Source organism: Caretta caretta, chromosome 8 (genome assembly GCF_965140235.1).
Source record: "Caretta caretta isolate rCarCar2 chromosome 8, rCarCar1.hap1, whole genome shotgun sequence".
Lineage (NCBI taxonomy): Eukaryota > Metazoa > Chordata > Testudines > Cheloniidae > Caretta > Caretta caretta.
In genome coordinates, this window is record NC_134213.1 from 29,390,022 (window position 1) to 29,412,045 (window position 22,024).

General features: G+C 42.2%; 1 protein-coding gene across 2 annotated transcripts in view; it reads left to right on the forward strand.

The window, feature by feature from the left end:
• The window catches only part of WWC1 (WW and C2 domain containing 1), a 136,700-nt gene that overhangs the window by 59,519 nt on the left and 55,157 nt on the right, over nucleotides 1-22,024 (forward strand). For both annotated transcript variants that reach the window (XM_048860193.2, XM_075131368.1), the window contains exons 2-5: nucleotides 8,231-8,340; nucleotides 16,280-16,483; nucleotides 20,223-20,299; nucleotides 21,268-21,347. In XM_048860193.2, the coding sequence (XP_048716150.1) occupies nucleotides 8,231-8,340; nucleotides 16,280-16,483; nucleotides 20,223-20,299; nucleotides 21,268-21,347 (471 nt within the window). The remainder of the gene's footprint in view (nucleotides 1-8,230; nucleotides 8,341-16,279; nucleotides 16,484-20,222; nucleotides 20,300-21,267; nucleotides 21,348-22,024) is intronic.

Genomic DNA, 22,024 nt, shown 5'->3' on the forward strand with positions numbered 1-22,024 from the left:
TGCTTTTGTATATCTAAAGTGGGGTTCACAGGGTAGTATATGTACATTTCCATTGTCACATTGTCCCCTTTCATCATATTATGCCGTATTAATCCTGTTCAGATTAAACCCTTCATTATTAGAAGTCTGTATTTTGATTAACAACATCTTTGTATTCAATGGGAATTTTGCCCTAATGAGGGCTGCAAGACTGGGTCTTTGGGGCCAGATTAATGCCTGTGTTGGGAGAGAGGGAACACTGGTTGGACCTCTCAGTATTGTCTGCTGCTGAGAGCCAAGGCAAGGCTAAAGCTTCTCTGGGGATGCTCTAATTTGGACCTCTTACAATAATAACCTGTGTTGTATTTGCAACAGGAGGTAACTGTCAGGGTGTGGTCATGCTCCCTCCAGTTCACCTCGCAGGGGCCCTTGGGCCAAAGCGTTTTCAGAGACAGTGCACAGCTGTTGGAACTAGCTCTGCACTGGGCTGGGAACTGCTCTGCACCTGTGTGTCCCTCTGTGCCAGCATAGCATAGCTGGTGTGAAGTGGCTACACTGACCTCACATATATCCCTGGGCATGTAAGGCCCAGAGTCACTGGAGAGAGAATTAGACATTTTCTTGTGAAATGAAGTCAAAATATTTAATGTTACTGCTTTTGATAGCTAATGACATTTTCACTTTAACTTTTTGGAATTTAGTAGAAGCAAATGCAGTTGTAAGAATTAAAAATGAAAGATATCACTTTAGCTTACACAGAGATTGCCAGCATGCTTGGAGCAGAGGGGTCCTTTCCACCTATTTTAAGATACCGTACTTGGTTTTAGATAACTGATTTTGCTTAATTGTTAATCAGGACCTATTTTTGCCTTCTTAAATGTCTCTGGCCTAGTTGGTTTAATTGGGTGGAGAAGAATGCAAATATTAGTATCTTTTTTATGACATTCAGCATGTGTATATGGCGCTTTAAAACAATTGCCGCCTGATACAAACATGAAAAAAGTAAGCTGTAAAATGACTGTAACTACACTAAACTCATCCCATTTTAAGGAACTGTAGATGGCCCAATGTTCAGGGCTTAAATGGAATCTTGGGCCTTGAGTGAGTTCTAAGGAATTTTACTTAAATCTCCTGATGTTAGTTGGGGTGAACTTCTGTACATATCAGTGGCAAAGCTAGCATGAGACGTTTGGGTGGGCCCCGACTTCAGGTGGGCGGGCAATGGTGGAGGGCAGGAGGAGGGAGAGTAGGAATGATCGGGGAGCCCGCCTGTGTCCACCCCCTCTAGTCCAGCCAGCCTTGTGTGGGACAATGGATGCTCTATCCAGGGGCTCCCGGGGGCCCCACACGTGCACCCATCTCTGGGAGGAGATTCTACTCTCCAGTGTGCATGGCTCCCAGCACCTATCCCCATTGCACCGCCACAAGCCAGGCCCGGTTCCCCGAGGTGGCAGGCCTACGTTTTTGATAATAGTCACTGCTGGGCAGGCCGGCTGGCCACTCTCCTCCTGCTGCGGAGTGCATGGTATGTGCATCAGGCACTTCACTGCTATGCCGCTGCTGTCCCTCTCACTCTGGACATGCTGGGGAGTGGGGTGCGTGCATCCGGTGTGCAGCATCCTCCAGATCTGGGTGGGGCTAATGCTGGGACGGGAGCAGAGCTGGTGCGGGGATGGGCGTGGATGCCAAGTGCGTGGGCCCACCAGACCCAGCCATAGCTAAGCCCCGGTACATACATGTATTAGATTTTGTTATTCATTTAATGAATAATTTATATTCAAATCTAATACCCAAATCTAATCTGAATTTTTGGTGCCCAAGGAATGCAAGATGGGATCTGTGCTGGGAAAAGAAAACATTCACAAAGCAAATGACCCATGAAGTGCAGAGTAGTGTAACACTGTAAAGCAAAACACATAATGAAATGAAGAGGAAAACTGTTGTATAGAAACATTACAGCAATCAAACAGGTTATTTTAAAGGAATACAATAGTTTTGTTTCAGCAAAACGTTTCTGATTTTTTTTTTAATTAAACTGATCTCTTTTGGTTCATCTGGCAGGTTGGTAAAGGCTTATTTGTTAAACATTGCAAAGTTTATTGCGGAAACCAATAAAGCATGAAAAAAGTTCTAGAATTTATTCTGAATAGCTGCTGGAGGCTCAACTCAGTGACTGAATGGAGATAGTCTGAAACCTTTGTGTTTTAAATGTTTCATAGGGCCATGTACTCCCCTGCATGTGCTGTTTCTGCCTAGGAAACAGGGAAACGTCCTATACATTCTCTCATTTTGGACAGAAGTAATGGGGTTTGTTGCCAAAATCTCACCCAAGATCCCTGAAGGCCGGAGCCATCTATGTGCAGGCCTTATTTCCATGCTGGCTCTCAACTTCCTCCAGGCCTTAGTAGCATAGTTCCTGTGAGAACCATATCTCCAGATGGTTTAACCCATTGGCTTAGATCCCTCCCAGTAATGGAAGTTCTGCAGCCTGGAGAAGGATGGCAAGTACAGTGAGCTGCAGTGGAGGTGGAATAGCAGTGGAGAGGGCAAATGATGGTGCAGAGTGGTTCCCTGTTTGTGGAGGAGGGTACCATGCCACAGAATTTGGTGCTTTTTCTTCCTCAATGGGCCTTAGTTTTGCCAGTTTTTTGTCTCCTCTGCCCGTGTCTTATGACTTCTCTAAACATTTCTGAAGTCCAGTTGAATATAATTATACATGGGAGCCAGTTTATTTTGGAAAGAATATTCCATTTCTATCCTCCCTTGCTTTGTGGATAGGAAATTATACTGATGTGCTAGCTATGACTATGGAGTTATAACGTGGTGAGGTTATAACTCCATAGTCATAGCTGATGGACTGCTGAAACACCATAAAATCTTCTGGGTGAACATGTAAGTTTCAGAAATAAAATAACTTGACCCAAAGGTACAACATTGCAGCCAAGGTTAGGAGAATAAAATTTCATATTGATAATATCATGAAGTTGCTTTGGACATATTTCTTTGTTTTAAAATATTTGTAATAGAATTTGACAGCTGTTTATGTGGTGATTTATAGCAATCCTTTACTGATGTGAATACTTGAAATCTATTTGCATGCTTTGAGTTTTGCTAGGAGTACATATTTAACAATTTGCTATAGCAGACTGACTGCTTCAAGGGAACACATCTAATAAGGTTAAACTAAAATGCAACAGAGATTAGGCTTAGAGACCTTCTTGTTGTCTTACATAGCTTTTATATGAGATCAAGGTTTGGGATCTGGAAACCTGTGAGACCTAGACAGTGACCAACTGTATTTTTTTTCCTTGTCAAACATATGTTAAATGTTGGTTTTACCAGGCACATAAAAATGCCCATTTGTTCTAAAGTGCTCCTCTATTCTGAAAAGAAAAAATATCCGGGATGGGAGAAGTGACGTTCCTTGTCTGTCCCCCAGGTACTCTACATTAAATTTGCTCAGTTTACAAGTAAAGATGTTACCTATCTAGCCAGCCTTGCAAACTTGCCCGTGGATCTGAAAGCCATGCTGGGTTCATCCAGGCTCGTGTCTCACACCAGTAGTAAAAGTTGTGTAATAGGAATATAGTTAATATATCTGTTAATGTGTGAGCCAGATTAGAATCCAGCTCACTCTCCCTGCTAGCTCTGCACAGCAACAGGTGTAAAATGGAGTACAAATGACTTCACTGACTAAACTCAGTAAAACTGACTCTACTACTACTGACTCTACTACTACTGTTTTCAGGGAGTAGGTATGTTGGGTGTATTCTCTATATAGCTGCTTTTCTGACCATAACTGTCCATAACTGCTTTTCTGACCATAACTGTACTTCAGTATAGATCACAGGTAGACTCTACTAGAAAAGCTAATAAGAATAGTTCTTACTGAAGTACATTAGAATGGCCATACTGGACTAGACCAGCAGTCCATTTACGTCAGTATCCTGCTTCTGACAGTGACCAGTGTCAGGTGCCTCAGAGGGAATGAAGAGAACAGGGCAGTTTTGAGTGATCCATCCCCTGTTGTCCAATCCCAGCTTTTGGCAGTTGGAAGTTAGGGATACCCATCACAGAAAGTTGTGTCCCAGATCACCCAGGCTAATAACCATGGATAGACCTATCCTCCATTAAATTCTCTAATTCTTTTTTTGAACCCAGTTATACTTTTGGCCTTCTCAACATCCCATGGCAATGAGTTCCACAGGTTGACTATGCGTTGTGTGAAAAAATACTGCCTTGTGTTTGTTTTAAACTTGCTGCCTATTATTGTCATTGGGTGACCCCCCAGTTCTTGTGTTATGTGAAGGGATAAATAACACTTCCCTGTTCACTTTCTCCATACCATTCATGATTTTATAGACCTCTGTCATATTCCTCCTTAACTGTCTGTTTTTTAAACTGAACAGTCCCAGTCTTTTTAATCTCTCCTCATCTGGAACCTGTTTCATACCCCTAATAATTTTTGTTGCCCTTCTCTCTACTTTTTCCAGTTCTAATGTATCTTTTTTGAGATAGGGCAACCAGAACTGTGCTCAGTACTCAAGATGTGGGTGTACCATGAATTTAAATTGTCTGTCTCTTTCCTGATGGTTCCTAACATTATTTCTTTTTGTACTGCTGCTGCACATTGAGCAGATGTTTTCAAAAAACTACCCACGATGACTCTCAGATCTCTTTCTTGAGTGATAACAGCTAATTTAGACCCCTTCATTTTGTATGTATAGTTGGGATGATGTTTTCCAGCATGCATTACTTTTCATTTATCGACACTGAATTTCATCTTGCCATTTTGTTGCTCAGTCACCCAGTTTAGTGAGTTCTGTTCGTGACTCTTTGCAGTCTGCTTTGGACTAAACTATCTTGAATAATTTTGTATCATTGGCAAATTTTGCCACTTCACTGTTCACCCTGTTTTCCATATCATTTGTGAACATTTTTGAACAGCACAGGCCCCAATACATATCCTTGGGGGACCCTGCTATTTATCTCTCTCCATTATGAAAACTGACCTTTTATTCCTGTCCTTTGTTTCCTGTTAGATTTTAACCAGCTACTGATCCATGAGAGAACTTTCCCTCTTATCCCATGACTCCTTACTTTGCTTAAGAGCCTTTGGTATGGGGACCTTGTCAAAGGCTTTCTGAAAGTCCAAGTACACTATATCCACTGGATCATCTTTGTTCACATGCTTGTTGACACCCTCAAAGACGTCTAATATATTGGTGAGGCATGATTTCCCCTTACAAAGCCATGTTGACTCTTTCCCAACATATCGTGGGGATATTGTATATATCTATACTGTAATCGCTAGTATCACCTCCAGAGCCTTTTTAAAAAATTGGCGTTACATTAGCTATTCTCCAGTCATCTGGTACAGAGGCCGATTTTAAGTGATAGGTTATATACCTCAGTTAAAAGAAAAGGAGTACTTGTGGCACCTTAGAGACTAACCAATTTATTTGAGCATGAGCTTTCGTGAGCTACAGCTCACTTCATCGGATGCATACTGTGGAAACTGCAGCAGACTTTATATATACACAGAGAATATGAAATAATACCTCCTCCCACCCCACTGTCCTGCTGGTAATAGCTTATCTAAAGTGATCATCAGGTGGGCCATTTCCAGCACAAATCCAGGTTTTCTCACCCTCCACCCCCCCCACACAAATTCACTCTCCTGCTGGTGATAGCCCATCCAAAGTGACAACTCTTTACACAATGTGCATGATAATGAAGTTGGACTATTTCCTGCACAAATCCAGGTTTTCTCACATCCCCCCCACCCCCATACACACACAAACTCACTCTCCTGCTGGTAATAGCTCATCCGAACTGACCACTCTCCAAGTTTAAATCCAAGTTAAACCAGAACATCTGGGGAGGAGGGGGGTAGGAAAAAACAAGAGGAAACAGGCTACCTTGCATAATGACTTAGCCACTCCCAGTCTCTATTTAAGCCTAAATTAATAGTATCCAATTTGCAAATGAATTCCAATTCAGCAGTTTCTCGCTGGAGTCTGGATTTGAAGTTTTTTTGTTTTAAGATAGCGACCTTCATGTCTGTGATTGCGTGACCAGAGAGATTGAAGTGTTCTCCGACTGGTTTATGAATGTTATAATTCTTGACATCTGATTTGTGTCCATTTATTCTTTTACGTAGAGAAGTTACCTACTACAGGACAGGCCTAACAAAGAAAATAACAGAACGCCACTCGCTGTCACCTTCAGCCCCCAACTAAAACCCCTCCAACGCATTATTAAGGATCTACAACCTATCCTAAAGGATGACCCAACACTCTCACAAGTCTTGGGAGACAGGCCAGTCCTTGCCTACAGACAGCCCCGCAACCTGAAGCAAATACTCACCAACAACCACATACCACACAACAGAACCACTAACCCAGGAACTTATCCTTGCAACAAAGCCCGTTGCCAATTGTGCCCACATATCTATTCAGGGGACACCATCACAGGGCCTAATAACATCAGCCACACTATCAGAGGCTCGTTCACCTGCACATGCACCAATGTGATATATGCCATCATATGCCAGCAGTGCCCCTCTGCCATGTACATTGGTCAAACTGGACAGTCTCTACGTAAAAGAATAAATGGACACAAATCAGATGTCAAGAATTATAACATTCATAAACCAGTCGGAGAACACTTCAATCTCTCTGGTCACGCAATCACAGACATGAAGGTCGCTATCTTAAAACAAAAAAACTTCAAATCCAGACTCCAGCGAGAAACTGCTGAATTGGAATTCATTTGCAAATTGGATACTATTAATTTAGGCTTAAATAGAGACTGGGAGTGGCTAAGTCATTATGCAAGGTAGCCTGTTTCCTCTTGTTTTTTCCTACCCTCCCCCCCCTAGATGTTCTGGTTTAACTTGGATTTAAACTTGGAGAGTGGTCAGTTTGGATGAGCTATTACCAGCAGGAGAGTGAGTTTGTGTGTGTATGGGGGTGGGGGGGATGTGAGAAAACCTGGATTTGTGCAGGAAATAGCCCAACTTCATTATCATGCACATTGTGTAAAGACAGGTTTCAGAGGAACAGCCGTGTTAGTCTGTATTCGCAAAAAGAAAAGGAGTACTTGTGGCACCTGATGAAGTGAGCTGTAGCTCACGAAAGCTCATGCTCAAATAAATTGGTTAGTCTCTAAGGTGCCACAAGTACTCCTTTTCTTATTGTGTAAAGAGTTGTCACTTTGGATGGGCTATCACCAGCAGGAGAGTGAATTTGTGTGGGGGGGTGGAGGGTGAGAAAACCTGGATTTGTGCTGGAAATGGCCCACCTGATGATCACTTTAGATAAGCTATTACCAGCAGGACAGTGGGGTGGGAGGAGGTATTATTTCATATTCTCTGTGTATATATAAAGTCTGCTGCAGTTTCCACGGTATGCATCCGATGAAGTGAGCTGTAGCTCACGAAAGCTCATGCTCAAATAAATTGGTTAGTCTCTAAGGTGCCACAAGTACTCCTTTTCTTTTTGCGAATACAGACTAACACGGCTGTTACTCTGATACCTCAGTTAGTAGTTCTGCAGTTTCATATTTGAGTTTCTTCAGAACTCTTGGGTGAATACCATCTGGTCCTGGTGACTTACTACTGTTCAATTTATCAATTTGTTCCAAAATTTCTATTGACATCTCAGACTTGGACAGTTCCTCAGATTTGTCTGCTTAAAAGAATAAAAAGAACTTCACTTATCAATTAGTTGTATTACACATTTTTGTAAAACTAATCTAATTTAATATCATTCATAAAACAGAATTTATTGCCATGCAATGACTGGCATCATATGGCAAATGGTCCCACATTCCTCACCTCCTTACTATTGATTATGCAGCTTTAACTATTCACACTTTGTAATTCACATTTCTCATCTTGCTCCTACTTGTCTACAATTTTTTTTTGAATGCATGACTCGCCCGCAAAGAGTCTTCAGTCTTTCAATTATGGGAGCAGAACTGTTTCTGGCAAAGTTCTTAATGTTCTCCTGTTGAATGAGTACTGGCTGAACCAGACTAGGGCTGGGAATTTTGTCAGAAAGTGAATTAATCTTGCTGTTAATTTAGACAGAAAGAACAACTTGTGTACGATCACTAAAAAAATGAAACCTTTAAAATGTAGGCTTCCATTATTTTCCCATTGAATCTTTTCAAGAAGGGCTAATATATTTTTAAAGCACTTAGCTGGAAATTTTGTGTGTAAAATCAATTTTGTTTTGCCTTTCAGGTATACTAAACCACTAACCTTTGCTGACTGCATTAGTGATGAATTGCCATTAGGATGGGAAGAAGCTTATGACCCTCAAGTTGGAGTTTATTACGTAGACCACAATAGCAGTAAGTGATATATGTTTTGCAATATATTATTGTGTATAGTCCACTTATTTACCGATTCATTATGCATACATTATCATAGCATATTAGAAATAAGCTCCAATGGCCAAAGAACATGATCACCACAAATAGACCACTCCCTGCACCTTGACTCCATCCAGAAGACCTAAATCTCCAGGAGCTGGATTCTCCCTCTTGCAGGATGCAAATATTTCCTTAGGACAGAGGTGGGCAAATTACGGCCCACGGGCCACATCTGGCCTGCGGGACCCTCCTGCCCGGCCCTGAGTTCCTGGCTTGGGAGGCTAGCCCCAGCCCCTCCCCCACTGTCCTCCCTCCCCTGCAGCCTCAGCGAGCCACACTGCCGGCGCAATGCTGTGGGTGGCCAGGCAGCGCAGTTGCAGAGCCACGGCCTGACCTGGTGCACTGGGCGGCACAGCTGTAGCGCTGCCAGCCACTGGTGCTCCAGGCAGTGTCTTAAGGGAGTTGGGGGGGGGGGGGGGGGAGGGTTGGATAGAGGGTAGGGGAGTTGGGGGGGATAGTCAGAGGGCAGGGGTGTGAATGGGGCAGGGATCCTGGGAGGGGGGGCAGTCAGGAAGGAGGTGGGGGGTTGGATTGGGTGGCGGGGGACAGTCAGGGGTGGGGTGTCCGGGGGTGGTGGATGGGGTAGGAGTCCCGGAGGGGGCCGTCAGGGGACTTGGTGGGTTGGATGGGGCAGGAGCCGTCGGGGTGAGAAGCGCGGGTGGGGGGGAGTCGGCTAGGAGGCAGGGGGCTGGGCCATGCCTGGCTGTTTGGGAAGACACAGCCTCCCCTAACCGGCCCGCCATACAATTTTGGAAACCCGATGTGACCCTCAGGCCAAAAAGTTTGCCTGCCCCTGCCTTGGGAGTTGCATTCATAGTGTGAAGGGGAGAATTGGGCCTCTGCAGTTCATCAGCCTCTATCTGCTACAAATGGGTTATCGCTCCCCAGCTGATGAAAAGACCAAGTTCCTAAAGGACCTGGGTGCTCAGGACGGGATATCAAAGCACTTAAATAGTGCAAAGACCTTGTGCTGACCTCTGCACAAGGCTGAATTTCACCCATTGTCTCTAAATACTTCTAGAGGTTCTGTAAGTGTATGGGGGAGGTGTTTGCTTAATACAGCTCTTCATTCTCTCTCTTCAGAAGCAAAACTTTTAGTAAAGTAGATTTGGAATATAATAAAATGGTACACCATCTTGAGATTGTTAATATTTGTAGTTTTCATGCAGTTTCATTCTCAGCACTAAGAGGCTAAGCCTGTGGATGCCCTCTTGGTAAGGCTGCTCCATCGGCCTAAAGTATTGTGCATTACAAGAAGCTTAGACGGTTTTCAGAGAAATTGAGTGCAAACATGCATATTTATTTCAAAGTACAGTAGCTGGTATGACAGGGTCGGGCCAGATAGCTATAGGAGAGTAATAGAAAGCAGATATATTAGCCCCAGGCTAAGTAGGTCCCTTTTCCCTGGGTAAGGTTACAGGGAATGTTCCAGAAAAATCAGGAACCTTCTGGAGATAATTAAGACAGGCTGATTGGAACACCTGCAGCCAATCAAGAAGCTGCTAGAATCAACTAAGGAAGGCTAATCAGGGCACCTGGGTTTTAAAAAGGAGCTTACTTCAGTTTGTGGTGTGTGTGTGAGGAGCTGGGAGTGAGAACGCAGACTGTTGGAGGACTGAGGTGTACAAGCATTATCAGACACCAGGAAGAAGGTCCTAGGGTGAAGATAAAGAAGGTGTTGGGAGGAGGCCATGGGGAAGTAGCCCAGGGAGTTGCAGCTGTTGCACAGCTGTTCCAGGAGGCACTCTACACAGCTGCATTCCAAAGAGCCCTGGGCTGGAACCCGGAGTAGAGGGCGGGTCCGGGTTCCCCCCAAATCCTCCCAACTCCTTGTCAGACACAGAAGGAGTCGACCTGGACTGTGAATTCAGAAAAACGGCCAAGCTGAGGGCTGCTGTTAAGCTCCAAGGCGAGCAAATCCGCCAATAAGCGCAAGACCCACCAAGGTAGAGCAGGAACTTTGTCACACTGGATACATATTACAAAGGCTGCTGATATGAAATGTCATTGTAAGTGTGTTTTTGAGTTGTATTAGAATCAGCCCCCTGAAAGGCACAGCTCTTGCAAAGAAATAAGAATAATTAGATTTGGCCCCCCCAAAATGAAATCACTTTACTCTAGCATATATAGAGAAAAGTAGGCCTTGCTTTGTGGAATAGACTAACTTGCTTTGACTCATTCAGATTGTCACAGCTAACAGATGCTCAGAGAAATACTTTGGACAGGGATATTAGAGGCAGAGGTATTGAAGGCAATTCTGTCATTAAACTGCAAGAGGAGTTGCTGTGTTAATCTTCCCAGCAGGATTCTAGAAGGAATACAAATCAGCTTTGTCTAGCTGTTTCTTACCACTGACTCTTAAGAGAAGAACTCATCAGAGAAACTCTTCGGACAGGGAAAACTCCAAAAAATGTTCCCACTGACCATCCAATCTTGCTAATTGCATGGTCTTTAAGACACTATAAAGAAATGTATATAGTGTCTTAGTATGGTGGCCATTTTTATTCAGTGCAGAGAAGGCATTCAGTGAAGTTGGTTGGAAATACTTGTTCTGCTTGCTCCATAAACCTGAAGTAGACAATACTTTTCTGTAGCTGCATTGGGCTCCTGATACTTCAGTCTGATTCACATTGGCATATCCTCATTGAACTCAGTGCAGCTCTGCTCATGCAAATCTAATTGAAGGATTGAGGCCTGAATGACCACTGTTACTGTTAAAAGCTTTGGTTTCTCATGGATGGCAAACCCCACAGATACTTGGCACCAGACAGTTTAAAGAATATTGCAGGCATATTGGTGGCATCTTCTTACTCAGAACTAGAACTGGCTTGAAACTTTATCAACAAATTTTGATTGGGGGGAGGGGAGAAAAATCACTACCCCCATTTTCCAAACCAGCTCTATTCATAACCATAATAGATCAAACCATAGTCAGCTTTCTGTGGCTGATCAACAGACACATCTTGTGTTGGTTGCTTACAGAATCATTTGGAGAAGAGACCAAAGTGATACCCGCTCCCCAGGGACTATTTCATTTTGTTCTGTAGGGGAAGGAATTTTCAGTGTGGTAGCAGGTTTAAAAATTTCAGTCTAATTATAAGCAGTACACCCAAGGACAGAGCTAAATTAAATCCAATGCCAGCAACCAGTCAGATGAAATGAGCTGAGAACACTTCTAACCTACTATCTGAGATAAAGTAAACATAATTCAATTGAATTGCATACCCAGAATATTATATATCTATCGTATATTATTAATGAACTTCCCAAATTCGTACTTCTCAGACTTTTTTTCAGAGCTTCATTTGAGATAAGCCAAAATTCTCTTGCCAAACAGTGATGCTAACAAAGTGAGCCTTTATTCCTCAAACACGAAACCATTACAACAAGCTCTGAACTGAGTGATAGACACAAGCAAAAAACAACAAATTACAGAATAATCTGTGCTTGTATAATCTCTTCATCTGATAGTCTCAAGGCACCTTCTCACATCAACTGGGATGAATCGAGCCCTGTGCCTGAATTTTATTGATCATGATTGCATATTTTGTAATTGGCGCTCAATTAGTGCTGCAACTGGGGGAATGTAGCTTGATGCTTTGATTACTAATTGTGATGAATTAAATGCTCTGATGCAAGAGAGAACAGACTGTGGTCTCCCTATACAATTGCATAGTTGATCTTCTGTATTAGTCTCCTGCCAAGTATCACTTACCTGAATGAGTCACATTTGCCCTTGCTGTGTGTCTTATGTCAGCTGAAGTGTTCTCCTTTCAGCCCATCCTCCAATGACCAGATGCTGTCAGGGCTTCCTCCCTTTTCCCTTTTGCAGGTTCCCTCACCCCTGCCAGGCTTCTTAGTGCAGCACATTGATGCAGGAAGTGGGGAAGAATAGATGGCCAGCACAGCTGCTGTTTGGTCCTGAGCATTCACAGGTCCCAGCATGGCAGAGACAAGAGGGTTTAAAAAAATGCAGGGACAGAAGACTGAGAAGTAGGGAGTGTGAAACTCCACTACAGCAATAACGGGGAGGACAAGGTAGTGGACTAGAGACCATGGTGAGGGGAAAGGTGAGTATATGTGAGCAGAAAACTAGAGGGCAAGGTGGTTTTGTGGCCAATGCACAGGATTGCACATCAGAACTCCTGGGTTTTCAGTCTCCAGCTTTCCTTGGTCACACAGCAAGTTAATAGCAAAGTCACATTGCCCGTGCCTCAGTTTACTAATCTGCAAAAAGGGGATAGAACACTGATCTACTTCCTGGGTAGGTGAAATCACCTTGCAATCCTTGGCAGTATTAACACTACTCATGAGAAAGCAAACTTTTTAGTTCATCCTCACTTCACATGCTCACATCTGCAAAGGTCACTTGAACTGCATTGAAAAATGCGATATAGATATGCTAAAGAGGGCTGGGGAAGAACCCAACTGTTTTTTAAACAGCACCAAGGGAATACCTGTCAGCTGTCACATTTTAAAAAGATTTTTGCCAATTTTTTAGAAGTTCATAATGTGTTTCATGAAACTTTGAACAAACATAATTTGGGTGTTTGAAAAATCAGCTGCTTTCTCTCAAATTCACACTTCTGAATTGTGGTGGTATCTCAGTTCTGCAAGTGCAAAATGGGGGTATTACGTTTAGTACAAGTAGTCTCTGAAAATATACAGTGAGAGGTTGTAGCTATGGGTAGGTAAATTATCCCCAACTTACGGACTTGGAGTCCAAGATTCTAAGGTTAAATAGTATTCCTCAGAGGTATTCTGATTTAATGTATTAAGCATGCAATTAGGAATCAGGAGCCTGTGGTTTCTAATTCTGGTTCCAATGCTGACCTACTACATGATCTTGGGCAAGTCACATGCATGGGAAGTTTCATACAGCTTCCTTGGGGTGTTCTGCTGAAGATTTGACCCTTCTGGCTTTGGACACAAAGCAAACTGAATTTTCCAAATAGGAAGAGCTGAGTGATTCACTGAGAATCAGAGTGGTTTTGGATTGCTAAAATTTAGCTGGGAGCACTGCCACTGGGATTTTCAAATTCTTGTTGCTTGTCTGATGCTGTGCATTCCAGACACTGCTCCTCTCTCTGTCCCTACTCTAAGGTTACCCGGAACACTTCAGAAGCTTTCATGTCCTGCTGGAACAGCGTATGGCCTCACCCACACCTTGAGTGGATGACAGACCTCGGATAGCGGAAACTAGCCACCGGTTTTAGAAGTGATTTTAAAACAGCTTTTCAGACCCACAGCAGCTCACATCTTGCCTACACTAATGGTAGCAATATTAAACTTTTGTGGGAAAAGGCTGTGTCTAAACTAGACTGCTGCGTCTCTTGGGATTTTGGTTTGTATTGTTTTTGTAACCTGTATGTTCAGGCTGTGCCTGTTATTGCATTACTTTCACCTCTTTAAAGTGCCATGTGTGTGCTGCATGTCTCTAGCTACACATGCACAGCAAGCACTTATTTGAAAACACATTACTGGAGGGATATTCTGTGTTAGGAGGCTTTCCCCCAGCATAATTGTGTCCCCCTTGTAGAGTAATGCCAACAGCTTTGAGGCCTTGGTTAAACTGCTGTAAGTATATCTAGGGTTTTCATCAAAATGGGTGTGCTTCTCTTGATCCTGTATCTTCCAACTATGAAGATAATATTCTGGCTGACTTTAGACCTCTTCTGAGCTTCAGCTCTGGCAGTTTCTTCTAAATATTTAAAGAAACTCTTAAAACATGCAGATTAGTGTCCCACAGATGGTTTCAACCAGGCCCTTTTTATTAATTATTCAATACATAGTAACTAGACAGCCTCATTCAAGCATTGTCAGTTCAGGCATCCTAGAGCATTTAAAGTTAGCTGAATAATGCAACTCCTGTTTTTGCATTTCAAATTGGCAATGGCACATACAGTAGAGCTGAGAGAAAAATGAGAAATTTTGAAACACTCGCTCACACCACAAAAATGAAATAATAGAATTAAAATATAAGTTGTATTAAGAGTGGCAACTTAAGTGACCGTTATGTGACTTTTCTTCATAGAAGGCTGTGAATTCATTGTATCGGAATAATGGAGGCCACAGAGTCCATTAAACTGTCCAGAATAGCGACAGTTCTATTATGTAAAAATTATTTTCCTTTTAACAGTTCTCCCCCTTGCTCCTTTGTCTTAAAATGAGTAGAATGATATTGCTGTACATCCTTTAAATGGGGAAAATAGAAGTTTAGTCCTGTCTCAAGGCACTAATGACACAACGTAATTGGGCCATGTCTATAGTATAGGCGCGACTGCTACAATGCCATGGTATAGATGTAGACTACAGATATGGAAGGTTTTTTCCCATTGTTGTAGGAACTACACTTCCTTGAACAGTGGTAGCTAGGTTCAATTGACCTAGCTGCCTCTACATCAGTCGTTCCCAAACTTTAACAACCTGTGAATGCCTTTCACTAAAATGTCAAGTCTTGTGAACCCCCTCCTAAAAATGAATATTTCCAGGGATTTTCTCCTTTACCGGAGTATAAATTATAAAAGCACTGATCTTGGAAATATAAAATTTGTTTTTATGACATGCTTATTACACACTATTTATTATTAATTATTAATCATTATAGTATTTTTATTACATTATGAAAATGGCAACACTCTTCCAAGATCTCACTTTTGTAGATCTCACTTGTATCACTTTGAATTAGCCTGTTAGAAGACAAGGCTCCTATGTTTCATCAAGGAGTATCAGACATGAAACAGCATGAAGGTATTTAAGAAAACAGCTCAAAGAGTTCCTCCCACGCAAGCATTCAGGTCTTGAACAGTCCAGGCAAACAACGCATGTTACAATAAAGCTTAAATTTGTTCTTCATAATAATTTTTAAAACAATACTAGCTTCCTATTTAATTTTAAAAACAGCAAAAAATATCCACCTCCCTTTTCATTTCTTACAAGGAGTCTTGAAGTTTATCACACTGAGGAGATTTAGATGTGCTTGGTTTGATCGGCTTAGCTCTTGGAAGTCCTGGGGCTCCAGGCTGCTGGCCCCATGCTATCCCTAGGGACAGCTCTGTCCACCATTAGGGAATTTTTTCCTGAGAATCCCCTGTAACATTTTGCAAACCCCAGTTTGGGAGCCACCGCTCTACATTGAAGACTAAGTTGGCGTAGCTACAGTGCTCAGGGTGTGGATTTTTGACACCCCTAAAAGTTTGTAGCGAAGTTGAACTGTGTTTGAAGTGTGGACCAGGCTTTAGAGGGATGCACTTGGCTACATTAAATGACTTAATTATCCTGTATTTGTAATATTTTTTTAGAATCTGATTAAAATATTGATTTCCTCCCTGCTGCCTCACTACAGACTTAGTCCTTCTTCACTGCCAAACATTTTATTTTGCAGTCTTTGTTGCTGTGACTATAGGGAAGTCACATGGATAATGTTGTATCTGTAACAATGTTTTCCTTGGTTTGTGAAGTGGCATATATAAATTACATATTTAGAACAGATCATGGCCCCCCAGTAGAGAACATCCGTGAAAAGTCTCAAGCCCTCAATATTTTATCTAAAAAAAAATATTAATAAGAATAGAAATTGTTCCACAATAGCTTTTTGCATAACTAGAATCTGTTGCTGAAACTAGCACTTATTATTTTACCATTTACCATTTTTATACAGTAATTCAACCAATTTCACTTTAGATCTGCAGATTGCTAGACACTTAGCAGACAAAAAAGATTTGGAAGTTTCATTCTAAATACTGACATAAGTGAGGGGAGGTGATGCTAGGCACACTTTTTCTCTTGGTGTCTTTGTTTTCTCTTGAGTGATATTATCCTGTCCATCTTTTGAGTAAGGACTTTTATCTCTGCTAAGAATCCACACAGATAGAGGACCCTCGTGTGCAATGGCGGTGGGAGCAGGAACTTATGCTGAAGGACTATCTGATACTGGCCCAAGAGGCAATCGCTGCTCAGAAAGAGATCTACCAGGTGAAACAGCAGAGACTTGAATTGGCCCAGCAGGAATACAGGCAGCTACATGACGTTTGGGAACACAAACTGGGCTCTCAGATCAGCTGTAAGTATTAAACTGTCTAGCAAGTGGGAAACAGCATCATGATACAACCTGGAAAACAATTTGTAACTTGTTTTTGTAACTGGTTTTGGAGTAAAGTTAACTCTTTGTAGCTGCTCCTGATAGGACAGACCTTTAACATCAAGGGCCGAGTCTTACCTATTCTCTCTGGCTTATCCGTCTTCAAACTAAATCAGGCTGAAGAGGAGAGACACCAGTATCTCAGGTGGGCAAATGATCAGTATGGGGATTAGCAAACTGTAAGGTAATTAAATGTAATTAATGCTAGATCCCCAGCTGTGCCAGGCAGTGTGTGGTGGGAGGGTAAAGGGACACGGTCAGATGTGCCTATCTGCCACCTCTGTGCTCCTCTGAAACCTGGGGCTGTCAAGGAATGGTTTGGTGCTCACATTCATAGCAATTCCCTGAATGCTGTGTAATTATACTTGTCAAGCAAATCCATCCACATGCACTCCTTACAATGGGGCTGGATGAGCAGTAGTGTAGAGCTAGCTGTTTCTCTTCCACACCACCCAAAGATTCTCCATGTGATGTTTCAAGTTAGGCAAAATCAAGGACTGCTTCTGAAACTCTGGCCTTGGAACAATTGTCAATAGCTAGTAATGATTCAAATGTTCATCTTATTTCACAGATACGTCAACTGTATGATGACTGGAGTGTTATCTCCTGCTTTGTAGCTGAGCAGTCAATTTTATGAAGATTCCCTGTCCTCATTTTCTATATAAGTGGTCTTCCAGCCACCTCTTCCTGTCCACTCACACTGCCTATTTTCTCTTTTCCTTTCATCCCACTTCCTACTGTTCTCTGGGTCTGTCTGTGTGAGTGCTGGGCCTGACTGCACCTCTTCCTCTGCTGGATGCTGACTTAGTCTAACCTCAGCAAGTTGCCACACTATATTTATTTTCTGAAATAACATGTATGGATGGCAAAATAATTTTAGTATATTGTGTAAGTTTTCATGTAAAATGTTATACATTAGCACAGTGTTGGAAATATTCAGGTAGCACACACCTACTTCTCTGGGCTTTGACATTCCAAACCACTCATGTTTATGTCATCAGAACACACTGATTTCCCTTTCTATCCAGATATGTCTGTAGTACCGTCTATGCATTTAAGAATATAATTGCTATACCAGATCAGACTAGTGGCCACTTAATTCACTATTCTGTCTGAAAGGGGTCTGTACCAGCTGCTTCAGAAGAATATGCATTGAACCCCCCGCAAAAGGCAAAGTTTCTTCCTAACCCAATCAGTTAGAGGCTGGCTAATGCCCTGAAAAAGAGATGATTTGTATCCCTTCCAAAACATTGGGTTTTTTTTAATCCTTATTACTGTAAACTTTAGATCAATGGTGGGCAACCTGTGGCCCACGGGATGCATATGGCCTGTCAGGGTAATCCACTGGCAGGCCGCCAGACAGTTTGTTTACATTTGCATGGTTGCCCAGAGCTCCCATGTCCCTGCAGCCCGTGCCACTTCCCGCAGCTCCCATTGGCCGGGAACGGTGAACTGCAGCCACTGGGAGCTGCGAGCGGCCATGCAAATGTAAACAAACTGTCTGGCAACCCACCAGAGGATTAGCCTAACATAGCTGCATGCTCTAGATGTTCTCATTATCCACATAAATGACCAAACCTTTTAAAATCCTGCTGAGAAATTTTCCTCAATTATATCTTGTGTCAATGAGTTCTACAGGCTAATTCTGGATTACATTAAAAGTTGTATAAGTAATTTTAATTTTGCTGCCTTTCAGTTTCATTGAAATGTTCATCTCTACTAGGAGGATTGTCAAGGTTCCTTCCCCACTCTGAACTCTAGGGTACGGATGTGGGGACCTGCATGAAAGACCCCCTAAGCTTATTCTTACCAGCTTAGGTTAAAAACTTTCCCAAGGTACAAACTTTGCCTTGTCCTTGAACAGTATGCTGCCACCACCAAGTGTTTTAAACAAAGAACAAGGAAAGAGACCACTTGGAGATGTCTTCCCCCAAAATATCCCCCCAAGCCCTACACCCTCTTTCCTGGGGAAGGCTTGATAATAATCCTCACCAATTGGTACAGGTGAACACAGACCCAAACCCTTGGATCTTAAGAACAATGAAAAATCAATCAGGTTCTTAAAAGAAGAATTTTAATTAAAGAAAAGGTAAAAGAATCACCTCTGTAAAATCAGGATGGTAAATACCTTACAGGGTAATCAGATTCAAAACATAGAGAATCCCTTTAGGCAAAACCTTAAGTTACAAAAAGACACAAAAACAGGAATATACATTCCATCCAGCACAGCTTATTTTATCAGCCATTAAACAAAAGAAAATCTAACGCATTTTCTAGCTAGATTACTTACTAACTTAACAGGAGTTGTAAGGCTGAATTCTTGATCTGTTCCCGGCAAAAGCATCACACAGACAGACAGAACCCTTTGTTCCCCACCCCCAGATTTGAAAGTATCTTGTCCCCTCATTGGTCATTTTGGGTCAGGTGCCAGCGAGGTTATCTTAGCTTCTTAACCCTTTACAGGTGAAAGGGTTTTGCCTCTGGCCAGGAGGGATTTTATAGCACTGTATACAGAAAGGTGGTTACCCTTCCCTTTATATTTATGATGATAAATAGAAGTGCTCAATCTAACTTTGCTATGCCACTATTCCAGCTTGTATGCCATTATGTCCCCTGTCTCATCTCTAAAGTAAACAGCCCCAGACATTTTGGTCTCTTCCTGAAGCTTTTCCCTTTCTCTGAATCCCATTCGCTTCTGTTGTATATTACTCAGGACTCTGTGAACTATAAACTGTATGCTCACGCTGGAGGGTTCTGATAGCATCCTGCTAATGTTTCTGAAAAGAAAACTACAGTTTCGTACTACAGGGCATAAATGGATCATTGCAGAGATCAAAAAGCAGTTTCCTTGTCGCTAGCCACCCCTTAAAATAGCTCCCAATTGTGCAGTGCTGTGCCTTCTGAAGCAGAAGGGTTTTGTCCACTGATGAAGACAGGATGCTGCACTTTATGGAACATTGGTCTAATCCCCAGTGGCACATCCTATGGTCTGCCACGTCCTCAGGCCCTTCAGAATGCTGTAATGCATTCTTCAGTTTTCTTGTTATGTTGTGTATTTGATGGATTAGTTTACAAGAAAACCCTACTTTAAAATTGAAATCCTACGTACAATCTCCCCTCGCTGCCTCCGGGGTGTGGTGTGGGTATCTTGTTTTTGTTAATGGATTTGATATTGCAGGAGACCAAGCAACTGGGCATGGACCTAGTGTTCAGGCACTGGGCCAAGTAGAAGGGAGGGATTTTGATTGCTGGGAACTGGTCCCAGATCAGGACTTACAGATGGAGCATGTTCTGCATCTCCAACTTTCTTTGGCATGCATTCCCAGTGTGATTATTTGACCATGCTGCTGGGTGCTGTCACACTGGAAGAAAAGATGCAGAACTAGCATAGGGAGGAGCAGAGGGTCTTGAGGTGGGGGAGAGCTGCGGGAGGTCTTGTTTTGCTCAGAGTGTGGGGAGAGAGTTGGAGCATGAAGTGAAGCAGAGAAGATGAAAATAAATTGGTCTCCTCAGGAAAGAGCATTAGGACTCAGAGAATAAATATTGACTCTTCAGGTTGTTTGTAAAGTATTGGAGTCCTCCTTTCAGATTTGTGTGTTGTGTTGTAAAGCTCACGCTACCATAAAATAGAATTCTTAATTCAATATTCTCTTCATTCCAGTGCACTCTGGCTCATCGTCTAGTTCTAAATATGACCCGGAGATTCTTAAAGCTGAAATTGCTACTACAAAATCCAGGGTAAGAAGTACAAATGGATCTTTGCTTTCCACTAATGATCTTAAGAAGCTTCAAAACCTCATGATAAATATTAAAGGAGATGCCAAGGCAGCTGAGTGAGCTAATGTTGCTGCCCTTAATCTAGAATATAAATGATCAGAAATTCTCTGAAGTCAGTGTCCCAAAGTTAAACTATAACACATTTTTCTTGAAGGCTTTGAGCTTGCCTGAAAGCTGATAGAGGATATTTTGCTATAGATATTATGAGGTATTTAACTAGGTGGTGACTTTGTACTGCAATTTCAAATACCTAGGAATGGTCTCCAGACACTGGTAGCTATTTTGTGTTCAGTTCAGTGCAGATTTTTAGAGTGCTGTCCCTTCTCATGGAGACTTTACTTCTGGTCATTTTGGTTCCCAATCTAAAGTAGGTGAGTCAGGCTTCTATGGAGGAGCATAATAGAGAAAACTACAGGGTCCATGTGTTTACAATTTGCATTATCTTCCCACTGTGTTAGTTGTACAATGAAATCTCTTAATTGGGATAGCCCAGTAGGTGGCTTATATTATTGCAATTAAGCAGCTGTCTTATTATTTAACCATGTTTAAAAAGTCTGTAAAGACATTAAACATTATTGAATAAAAATGACATTCATTGGATTCCATATTTGTCTCCTTTTAATCTTTATATGTCAACTTGTGTATTTAATAGTTAAGAATTTCACATCTCTTGCTCCTAACTTGATGCTACATAACTTCTAGGAACGGGATGAATATATCTCCACTAAAGGGTGATTTTATAATACTGTCCAGATGAATTAGTAGTTATGGCTATTCACTGTTGTTGTGCTAAATTGATATTCTAGGAGATTCAGCCTGAAATGCCCATCCTGATTAAGCGTGTTCTGATTGTGTGGATAATACCGTGCCTTTAATCTTAATGGATGTATCAGTCTGAAAATGTAACACTGCTCTTCCAATTACTACAGGTTAATAAATTGAAGAGAGAGGTAGCTCATATGAGGCAGGAACTGCAGTACAAAGAGCATGGCTTCCAGACACTAAAGAAGTAAGTTTAATGCACAATCTTATATTCTGGTGAAAAGTTCTTTCCCTCCTCTCTTCTCCTCTCTCCCTACTGACCCCCCTCTCCCCCCAGTTTCTTTAGCTGCTTGAATAATTCAAGCCTTTTCTGTGCCTGTGTGTGCTCCTAGGGTGTGAACATCTGGGCACACAACTGACAGACTCGAAAAGCAGCACACATAGCACATAGTAGAATCTGCCACTTGCACACCGTAAGTGCTAGTGTAGCAAATGTGAGCAAGTACAAACTGACTTAACTCCAAAACGCACTTCCAACAATGTCATGAGGCCACATTATGTCATCATTTAAATTACAGTCCTGCTCACTGCATCTAGTACTGCTTAACACTGATGTCATGGTAGGGCCCAGGGTCTTGATTCAAGGGTCATTGTCTTTAGGGGCATTGAGGAAAAGCTGTACAAAGACAAGGACCCTGATGCTTACCAGTGTAGGAATAACAGTTGGCATTTCTTAAGTAATGAGGCATATAGTGTAGGTGGTTAATTTTTACCACTTACAAATTCATGGATGTGCCAGCTCCTCTCAGTAGAATTCCCTTGGGAGGAGGGAAAGACCAGCTGTCAAGTTGTTCAGCCTACTTCTGTTGAAGAGAATACACCACTTCACCATGACGTCTGTGCTCAGTTTAATATGCAGAACAC